A 10,883-nucleotide genomic window follows, 5' to 3' on the forward strand; every position below is an offset into this window, starting at 1 on the left:
TCTCATGATCCCTTTGAGCCTGGGTGGCGGTCCATAAAGAAAACAGGCAATCCTGGAATACCCAGGTACCTCAATCCACCCAGATGTGTCTTTAAGTTGCCACCTTAAATAAACCATTTATTAACAATCTCACATCTGTCATGGATACACTCACCCAATCCACGTCTACTAGCATAGCATGGCATAATAAGCAAACGTAGAAGTAACTCCCAAAGGTTTGATAATAAACAGGTAATAGGTACTACCTCAACTACTTCCCAAACCCACAATTTCATTAGATCCTAACCATGCAATGTGTAAGGATTGATCTAATGCAATAAAACTGGGTAGAGGGAAAAACATGATCAAAGTGTTACTTGCCTTGCTAATGGTCCGGGAAACCTAGCGATTCGAAGTAGCAAGCGACGCACTCCTGGTACTCTATCGCAAACAAACAAGCATACAATAAGTACTCAACTAATGCACAGGTAAAACTCAAATAAGAGATCTAACCAAAAAGTTCAACTTAAGAACTCTGGTTGGCAAAAAGAGTCAAATCGAACGAAGCAACGAAAGACAAAAGGCAAAAGAAACAGGCTTTGTTTACTATTCTGGATCTAAGGCAATTTTTACAGTGGCAAAAACTTGTTTAAGTTGGTTAATCGGAAAGAGGGTTTCGAGACGAAACTCCAGACGCTTGAATCGCCTGATTCCGATAAACGAGCGAAAAGTTGGACTAAAACGAAAATCGGATCAGAAATCGCGATCAGAAAAATCGCGGATTTAATCCGAGAAAAGAAAAATGATGAACGTTCGCTAGAACGAACGAACGCTCGCTATTTAAATAAACCGGAAAAACCGATCTATTTGAAAAACCGAAACTAAAAAAACGAACAAAACCGTCGGAAAAACCAAACGGTTTTTCGGGAAAAACCGGTGACTAAAAAAACTACCTCCGGCAACTCCGGCGACGGATCCGGCAGGCGGCGGCGGTCGGCGGTGCTGCGGGGCGGCGCAGCGCGACGGCGGCGGCGGCACTAGGGCGGCGGGGCTGGGGCGCTAGGGTATGGGAGGTCCCGGGCTGGGCTCCCGGCTTATAAAGCCTGGACGGGCCTAGTGTCCGGGTCGGACACGGCCCATAGGTCGGCAGCGTTTTTTTAATAAATAGTTACGCTCAGAAAAAAGGACAAATGGAATACTAAACGGACTCCAAAAATCCCGAAATAAAATTTCCCCGGCTTCTAAAATCAAGCCGCACAAGATGAACATTTATTTAGGGCCTAAATGCAATTTTGAAAAACGCACATTTTTTCTAAATTCAAATAAAATAACAAATAAAACCAAAATAAATCTTATTTGATTTTTTATTAAATCCTCAATATTTCTTTATTTTGGGAAAGTCATTTTATTCCCTCTCTCATATTGTTTTGTAATAGAAATAATTGAAGATAAAATAAATAAAATTAAAAGATCCTATTTTCAAAATTTGAGACAACTCAAATATGAAAATAACGAAATCCCCAACTCTCTCCAAGGGTCCTTGAGTTGTGAAAAATTTCTAGGATCAACCAAAATGCAATAAATATGATATGCAATGATGATCTAGTGTATAACATTCTGAATTGAAAATTTGGGATGTTATAAGGAAAGGATGTAAAACCCGTAAAATAATAATAATAATAATAATAATAATAATAATAATAATAATAAATAAATTAGATAACGATAATTTCAACAGCGTTGCCTAAACATTAATTAAAATAATAGAAACAACTACTTTTAATATATTTCTACAAGAAATAGCATTTAGTCATACACAACAATTCTTCTACAAACCTCCCTATATTTTATAGACCCTTGTCTCATTTCTCTCACACAAAGTAAATGCCAACTAATGGTCAGCCAAGCAATTCACACTTGTCCCTAATACAGCCCACAAGAGACACAAGTGGAGGCATGCATGCAAGACTAACCACGCATGCATGCCAGATGTAATGCGTCTCCAAACCGACATAGCTGTTCACCCCACTTTAAATAGGAGTCATCCCTTTCACCGTGGCCACACACAATCATCCGCTAGAGAAACCCCTCTGCCTTTTCACCTTGCCTTTTCACTTTTTGCCACACTACTATCCTTCACTGCTGTGAAGCTCTTTGGGTTGCATGCGCCACCAGGTACTTATCAAGTACCTTGTTGTGTTAGCCCTTCTTGCTTGACTTCTTATCTATCTCCACCTCGGTTTGAATCAGTCCGAGCATCTATTCACCTTGATCTATTTAGCTTGTAGTAAAAAGAACAAAATGTTTGCGTAAACACCCAAGTTAGTCAAAACTAATTAGATCAATTGCAAAAGCTTGTAAAAGTTTCTATGAATGGCATCCGTGGCTTGTACTAGATCTAACATGCCAAGAATCAAATCCTAAGTACTAGCAACTTGCTAAGACATGTATGTGTGTATCCAAAAGATCAACCTACCTGTGTATACTACCTTGTCCTAATTATTAATCCCTGCCAATCTGTAGCAAACATTGAGTGATTGATGTTTATAAACTACTCACAAGTAATTATTTTTGGAGTTTCACTGCCACCGTTTACTTCTATATGGTGTTCAAGGATGAGTAGCACTAGTTAGGAATAGCATTTAGATCTAATCAGTAGCAATACCATGACCACACCATAGATTAAATCTTGATTAATTTCATGGCCTTGAGATAAACAAAGCGAAAGAAGGCAACATGGCTGAGAGGGGAATAGTAGGGCCTGAGATAAAATGAACAATATATGCACACCCACGTTCATATATAGCAGGAACTTCTTGTGAAATTTGGAGCACTTCATGGAGAAGGAATCAGGATTAGTACTTACCAGTAGTAGCAGTAGGATGTGGCTAGTCCACACCGTTAGCAGCAAAGCCATGGCAACCGAGCAGCGCCGGTGAAGCCGCACGCGCCCGACGCCCGTGGCTGCACGCCTTGTGCATGTGGCTGCGCTGGGGGGAGGATGTAGGCATGGAGACGTCGTTGCCGCTGCAGCCGGTGGCAAGCCCATCGGACCTGGATCGGGCGGCGCTAGGATTGAGTGGTGGCGATGTTTTTGGTGGCGGTCGATCAAATAAATAGGGGGAAATGGTAGAGGGAGACGAGGGGAATCTGTAGGTGTCTGCCGTGTCGCCGGAGATGCCCGTATGGGGCAGATCGAGGCGACGGCAGCCGTGCTCTGTTCTTGGGGGAGAGAGAGAGGTGAGCGGGATGGTTCTGTTCGTGGGACAGCAGAGAAATTGAGTAGTCTTTCTGGATAGACACGGGCTGGGGCTTAACCAGCAAAGTACTAGTAGTACAGTACTAGGCTACTGTTTCCTTTTACTTATCATTTCTTTTACCACTCTCTGGACTGGATGACATACGTGCATGCTACTCTGATTTGGATGGCTTAGATGCATTTTATATCTCAATGAAACACTAGGACGTATCAGTACCTAGTTAATTAATTATGGCTTGCCCAACATGGCCGTGTTGCTGGATGTTTAGATTTTAATTAGGCATTATAAACATGTTTGTGAAATAATTATCAGGAGTCGATCTCAGACTCGTAGGAGTCGCATCTGGTGGTTCCGAGTTGGTCGAAGCACTATCCGGCAAGTCGTCATCTCCTTGACCACATCTTGATAAATGTTTTCTGGGCTATGGGTCATTTCTAAAAGTTTGCATAAGAATTAAAAATAAATATTTTTCATAAATGAAATGAGATTTGGATCAGGTGGATCCACTAATTTGGCAATTGGACCAGATCAGGTGAAGTATCTGTATTAAGTAGTTGTGACCCGGGCAGGGCTACATTATAAATAAATATTTGGTGGGTAGGGGAGCTTATGTTGGTGAAGGCAACCCGGGTAGGGTTGGCTTGGATGGCAGGCTCCTCTACATAGGGTATCAGATTAGGACACAACCAACTAGCGCTTACTTCAAAAGCGGCGCAAATTGTACTGACCATAGACCTGGAATGGGACGGGCTGAACCGACTACCCATGCCAAGTAGCTGCCTCTGCATGGGTGAGAAGGTGGTTGTAGCCGGGTAGGTACAGTCACCCTAGGGCGGGACCGCCGGTCGGGGGTCTCGACCCGCGGGCCTTTAGTAAGGCAAGGTGGAAAAGCAGAGGTAGTGTACAGGCTGGTTAAAGGTTCTGGTTCCTTGGTCTAGTCGTGCGCACGGGTAGCGCATGGACGACTTGTACCAAGTGATGCTATGGGCAAAGCAGTACACCTCTGATCAGAGTAAATGTGATATCACTCCCAGCTTCCGGGATTGGAAGTGCGTCGTGTGGGTTTTCCTCTAACACAGGATGTAAGATCCCACGCCGCTCTGTCGCCGGTAGATTTTATGAATAAAATGTGGTTTTCAACAAAATGGGTTAAGGGAAAATATTTTTACATACATAGTATTTTGAGATAATGGCTCGGTGGTGGTAGCCGTGGCCGATGAAGTTTTTCCTCTTTAAAAACTCATACATCCACTTTTCCCGGTGACTTGCGGAGTACGTATTTTATACGTACTCAGCTGCACTTATGTTGTTTTCGGAGCAAGAGAGTTATGAGAACTCCGAGGCGATAGAGAATGGTACTTATGATGAGTCTGGTCATTTTAACGACTTCGGTTATACTGAAGTGGAGTATTATTATGAGGAAGTCGACAATCAAGGCTATGAAGAGTAGATGCCCTCCATGGTTGGTCGAAAAGGCTCGTACTAGAAGCGGTGACGATCTATCGTCATGGCCGCTTAGGCTTAGTCGACACTTGAGGTGTCTATGTAATAAAAGCTTGCCTACTCATGGTAGCTGCTCCGTCTTGTACATGACACTGTTCTCCTTAACTGATCCTGGCGCAACTCTGAAGTGACGGCTTCCGTTACGCCTGACTCTGTTGGACGTAATGGGGCGTCACAATAGCCAACATGATAGTACATAAAGAAAGCAGAATAGGAAGGTAGACAGAGGGGAGATCAGCAAACCTTGATGAGTAAAACAGAGACGAAGCAACGAGCAAAACATGGACGCAGCAACGAGCGAGATCGTACAACCTACGAAATATAGAAAAGAACCGGTCAGAAAACAACCATGGCATGCAAAGATGCAGATGCAAGAAAGAAACACCCGCGGTTCAGAAAAGGAAAAGAACAACCTATTTACCAGAGCTAGGAAGGAAGAAACGAAGAAAACAGACTAAACCAAAGAACAAATGTTAGCACAAATGCATTTCATCGAACAGGTAATAGGCGAGCAGAAGTGGCGTGCACAAACTTGAACGCGAAGGACAGAAAGACACACGCGTCGACGTAGGCGACAACGACAAGTCGAAACAAACTGCACATGGATGAAACGAGCCCAAACATGCGAGATTAGTGGGCGAAGCAAAGAGAGGGGTGAGGTGAAAAACACAAGAAGACGAGCAGGACGAACCTGAACCAGCGTCGCCCATCGAGCAAACAAGGGTCATCACAATAGATCGCAGCAGAGTACAGTCGAAGGAAGCGAGACGAGCCGACGAGAGTCCAAGCTTAAACAAGCTAGCAGCATATCAATTGCGAACTAATGATGGGAAATTCAAGCAGAGGCTAGCTTCATTTGTGTCTATATATACCTAGACGTCGAACTCGACCATGATGACGGCCGCGTGGTTGGCGGCGCGACCAAAGGAGAGCAGTGTGTTCTCCCGCTCGCTCGCCGCCCCGATCCGCCCCCCGACGGCGCCCCCACCGCGTTCATCCCTATCCCGCGGTGGCCCCCACCAAGGCCACCACCATCCGCCGCTCCGCCAGCAGCACGAACGGCACCTCCCGGGGCTTTCCTCTAGCCGTCACCAGGATCATGGACGCGCATGCCTCATCCTCAGGGGTCCTATCGCGCACGACCATGCCGCGGCGCTCGCACGTCGGTGTGGTCGAGTCGTGCATCAGCCACAGTACGCCGGCAGTGAGGGAGGGGCAGACGCACACATCATACACCCATCCAACAGACAAATGGGATCGTCCGGCTACACGGGCCCTTGAGCAGCGACGTGCGGCAAAAAAATGGTGACGAAAGACCAGAAAGAATGGCAATGGCCAATGGTACACCGCGGAATGAGACAGGACCTAGCGCAAGAGTCAGCTAGGCACCAAGCAGCCCACAGTACAACGCAACAACTCCTTCCGACCCGGACAAAGCGACTGGACACGGACCGAACGAACACCACTCACCAACGTGTAGGACCATAGATGAACCTGGCCCACAAGTCATACGGTGGAAAGAATCCGCAGGCGCAGAAGCTGGGTGCACACGCACCGGCTGACCCCTCCGCTCTATCGCCAGAATGCAGGACGTGCGCAGGGCGTGGGGAACGACCCACCAAAAGTGGTTGACCCGTGGAAACTAAACCACACTGTGTGACATGCAGCTAATGCCGCCGATGAGCGGGACCAAGGGCAGCGCAGGCCCACCCGTCATCGGTACAGCACAGCCGCGGGTGCAGAAACAGGTGCATATGCGGCTAGCAACCAGCCAAAGGAGCAAACGACAAAAGCGGGAGCGTACGACGCGCGCACGCGGCGCATGAGGAGAGGCCGCGCGAACACCCAGAAACGTTTGACCCAGCCTATCGCCCTTTCCCATGAGCCCACAGGTCATTCGCCTCATCGTTTTCATCGGCCGGTCAGAACGAGACGTGATTCAAGACGCGATGATCCAACAAGAAGCAGCATGCAGACGACCCAGTTGACCAGCATCCGACGGCCAACGAAGGCTGAAATCTGGGGAGCCTTCTCCATGCGAGTTGGCTAGCCTCTGTATAGTTTTAAATTGCTCGCTAGTTGATTATGCCATTGATATGAGTAAACATGATACCTAAGCGTTACTGCGAATATGGTTAGTTTATAATCTTTGCTGAAAACTTGAATGCTGGCTTTACATATTACAACAACAAGAGCAAACAGAGTTTGTAAAAGTTTTTCTTTATCACTTTCAGTTTCTCAACTGAATTGCTTGAGGACAAGCAAAGGTTTAAGCTTGGGGGAGTTGATACATCTCCATCGTATCTACTTCTCCAAACACTTTGCCCTTGTTTTGGACTCTAACTTGCATGATTTGAATGGAACTAACCCGGACTGACGCTGTTTTCAGCAGAATTGCCATGGTGTTATTTATGTGCAGAAACAAAAGTTCTCAGAATGACCTAAAACTCCACGGAGCGTATTTTTGCAAATAATAAAAAATACTAGCAAAAGATCAAGGCCAGGGGCCCACACCCTAGCCATGAGGGTGGGGGGCGCGCCTGCCCCCTGGGCACGCCCCCTACCTCGTGGGCCGCCTGGAGCTCCTCCGACCTCAACTCCAACTCTATATATTCGTGTTCAGAGAGAGAAAAAATAGGGAAAAATATTCATCGCGTTTTACGATACGGAGCCGCCGCCAAGCCCTAAACTCTCTCGGGAGGGCTGATCTGGAGTCCGTTGAGGCTCCGGAGAGGGGAATCCGTCGCCATCGTCATCATCAACCATCCTCCATCACCAGTTCATGATGCTCACCGCCGTGCGTGAGTAATTCCATCGTAGGCTTGCTGGACGGTGATGGGTTGGATGAGATTTATCATGTAATCGAGTTAGTTTTGTTAGGGTTTGATCCCTAGTATCCACTATGTTCTGAGATTGATGTTGCTATGACTTTGCTATGCTTAATGCTTGTCACTAGGGCCCGAGTGCCATGATTTCAGATCTGAACCTATTATGTTTTCATGAATATATAAGAGTTCTTGATCCTATCTTGCAAGTCTATAGTCACCTATTATGTGTTATGGTCCGTTAACCCCGAAGTGACAATAATCGGGATACTTACCGGTGATGATCGTAGTTTGAGGAGTTCATGTATTCACTATGTGTTAATGCTTTGGTCCGGTACTCTATTAAAAGGAGGCCTTAATATCCCTTAGTTTCCGCTAGGACCCCGCTGCTACGGGAGGGTAGGACAAAAGATGTCATGCAAGTTCTTTTCCATAAGCACGTATGACTATATTCGGAATACATGCCTACATTACATTGATGAATTGGAGCTAGTTCTGTGTCACCCTAGGTTATGACTGTTACATGATGAACCACATCCGGCATAATTCTCTATCACCGATCCATTGCCTACGAGCTTTCCATATATTGTTCTTCGCTTATTTACTTTTCCATTGCTATTGTTATCATCACTACAAAATACCAAAAACATTACTTTTGCTACCGTTACTTTTGCTATCGTTACCAGTACTATCATATTACTTTGCTACAAAATACTTTTATGCAGATATTAAGTTTCTAGGTGTGGTTGAATTGACAACTCAGCTGCTAATACTTGAGAATATTCTTTGGCTCCCATTGTGTCGAATCAATAAATTTGGGTTGAATACTCTACCCTCGAAAACTGTTGTGATCCCCTATACTTGTGGGTCATCAATTATGAACTAACCATATTCACAATAACACTTAGGTCTCATGTTTACTCATATCAATGGCATAACCAACTAGCGGGCAATAATAATAAATCTGGGATGACAACATTTTCTGAAAACAATCATGATATGATATAACAGGATGGTATCTCGCTAGCCCTTTCATTGTAATTCATGGTAAAAGAGATCCAGTCAAGTCATACTCAATGTAAACTAACAGTAATGGATGCAAATGACATCGGTGCTCTCCAACTGGTACTTTTTTAATAAGTGGATGATGACTCAACATAAAAGTAAATAGATAGGCCCTTCGTAGAGGGAAGCAGGGATTTGTAGAGGTGCCAGAGCTCGATTTTGAAATAGAGATGAATAATATTTTGAGCGGTATACTTTCATTGTCAACATAACAACCGAGAGATCTCGATATCTTCCATGCCACACACATGATAGGCGGTTCCCAAACAGAATGGTAAAGTTTATACTCCCCCTCCACCAACAAGCATCAATCCATGGCTTGCTCGAAACAACGAGTGCCTCCAACTAACAAGAGTCCCAGGGGAGTTTTGTTTGCAGTTATTTTGATTTGATTTGCATAAAGCATGGGCCTGGGCATCCCAGTGACCAACCATTTTCTCGTGAGTGAGGAGCGGAATCCACTCCTCTTGAGAATAACCCGCCCAGCATGGAAGATACAGACAACCCTAGTTGATACATGAGCTATTCGATCATACAAAACAGAATGTTTATTTGAAGGTTTAGAGTTTGGCACATACAAGTTTACTTGGAACGGTAGGTAGATACCATATATAGGTAGGTAAGGTGGACTCATATGGAATAACTTTGGGGTTTATGGAATTAGATGCACAAGCAGTATTCCCGCTTAGTACACTGGGAATATACCAGCTAGACAGCGACAACAGTCATGAACATGCATTAAAATTAATCAACACCGAATGCAAGCATGAGTAGGATATAATGCACCATGAACATAAATATCGTAGAGGCTATGTTGATTTTGGTTTCAACTACATGCGTGAACATGTGCCAAGTCAAGCCACTCGAATCGTTCAAAAGAGGATACCACCCTATCATACCACATCACAACCATTTTAATAGCATGTTGGCACGCAAGGTAAACCAATATAAACTCCTAGCTAATTAAGCATGGCATAGGCAACTACAATCTCTAATTGTCATTGCAAACATGTTTCTTTCATAATAGGCTGAATCAGGAACGATGAACTAATCGTATTTACAAAAACAAGAGAGGTCGAGTTCATACCATCTTTTCTCATCTCAATAAGTTATCATATAATCATCATTATTGCCTTTCACTTGCACGACCGAATAGTATGGATAATAATAATAGTGCACGTGCATTGGACTAAGTTGGAATCTGCAAGCATTCAATTCAAGAGAGAAGACAAGGTAATATGGGCTCTTTGTTAGATCAACAATAATGCATATAAGAGCCACTAAACATTTTCATTATGGTCTTCTCCTCTCGACCCCCAAAGAACAATTAAAGAAATAAAACTATTTACACGGGAAAGCTCCCAACAAGCAAAAGAAGAACGAGAAATTTTTTTTGGGTTTTCTTTTTAATTACTACTATAGACATGGAAAGTAAACTAACTAAAAGCTACAACCATTTTTTTTGCTTTTCTTAAGGTTTATCAAACACACAAGAAGAAAGCATAAAAAGGAAATAAACTAGCATGGTTGATATAGTGAAAAAGTATGAGCACCGACAACTAGCATGGGTGTGTGAACATAAATGTAATGTCGGTGAGAAATACGTACTCCCCCAAGCTTAGGCTTTTGGCCTAAGTTGGTCTATGGCCACGGCTGGCCTGGCAAATATCCAAAGTAATAGTTGGGGTCGTACTGAGAAGGATTCCCTGGTGCCACAGGTTGGCGATCTCTTCCGGATTCCACTGATAAACAGACTGCCAGTGAGGATCAAATTGTGGCTCTGGCTCTGTAGCTGGTGTGGGGTTCCGGGGTATTTTTTATTGCACGGATAATTCAAAAAACAGACATAAATTACTATTTTTGCTTTATTTAATATAAATAACAGAAAATAAAAAGAGGGTACAGAGAGTTGTGTTTTCTAAATTCATCCATCTCATGCTCATCAAAAGGAATCCACTAACAAGGTTGATCAGGTCTTGTTAACAAACTCATTTCAAATAACATGAAACCGGAGAATTTTCGAATAACACTAGGTTACCTCAACGGGGATACGCATGTCCCCAACAATAAGAATATCATATTTCTTCTTGATAGTAGGAAGAGGAAATTCAAAACCTCCAATAGTAATAGTTGGAATTTTTCCAATAGAATTGATACTGTGGACTTGAGGTTTTTCCTCGGAAAGTGTATCATATGCTCATTACCATTAACATGAAAAGTGACATTGCCTTTGGTGCAATCAATAATAGCC

General features: G+C 44.0%; 1 protein-coding gene and 1 long non-coding RNA gene across 2 annotated transcripts; both read right to left on the reverse strand.

Annotated features, from left to right (window-relative positions):
• Positions 1 to 1,734: 1,734 nt before the first annotated feature.
• Positions 1,735 to 3,512, reverse strand: LOC147991326 (uncharacterized). The gene is made up of 2 exons (XR_015602942.1): positions 2,846 to 3,512; positions 1,735 to 2,252 (listed from the first exon to the last, which is right to left on the reverse strand). It is a non-coding gene; the product is annotated as an uncharacterized LOC147991326 (long non-coding RNA).
• A 1,287-nt stretch (positions 3,513 to 4,799) lies between these two features.
• On the reverse strand, positions 4,800 to 5,739 carry LOC125534124 (uncharacterized). The gene is made up of 4 exons (XM_087538626.1): positions 5,615 to 5,739; positions 5,434 to 5,540; positions 4,986 to 5,054; positions 4,800 to 4,894 (listed from the first exon to the last, which is right to left on the reverse strand). The coding sequence occupies exons 1-4, from the start codon at positions 5,737 to 5,739 to the stop codon at positions 4,800 to 4,802; spliced, it is 396 nt and encodes a 131-aa protein (XP_087394752.1).
• Positions 5,740 to 10,883: the final 5,144 nt, after the last annotated feature.

The sequence above is a fragment of the Triticum urartu genome, chromosome 1A, assembly GCF_056163025.1.
Source record: "Triticum urartu cultivar PI428250 chromosome 1A, HENAU_Tu73, whole genome shotgun sequence".
NCBI lineage: Eukaryota > Viridiplantae > Streptophyta > Magnoliopsida > Poales > Poaceae > Triticum > Triticum urartu.

Coding starts and splice junctions, on each gene's coding strand:
- LOC125534124 (XM_087538626.1), bottom strand. CDS start 5,739: ATGAACGCGGTGGGGGCGCCGTCGGGGGGCGGATCGGGGCGGCGAGCG. Junction 5,541..5,614: donor TGGTCGAGTTCGACGTCTAG/GTATATATAGAC, acceptor ATATGCTGCTAG/CTTGTTTAAGCTTGGACTCT. Junction 4,895..4,985: donor TCTCTGTTTTACTCATCAAG/GTTTGCTGATCT, acceptor TACGTCCAACAG/AGTCAGGCGTAACGGAAGCC.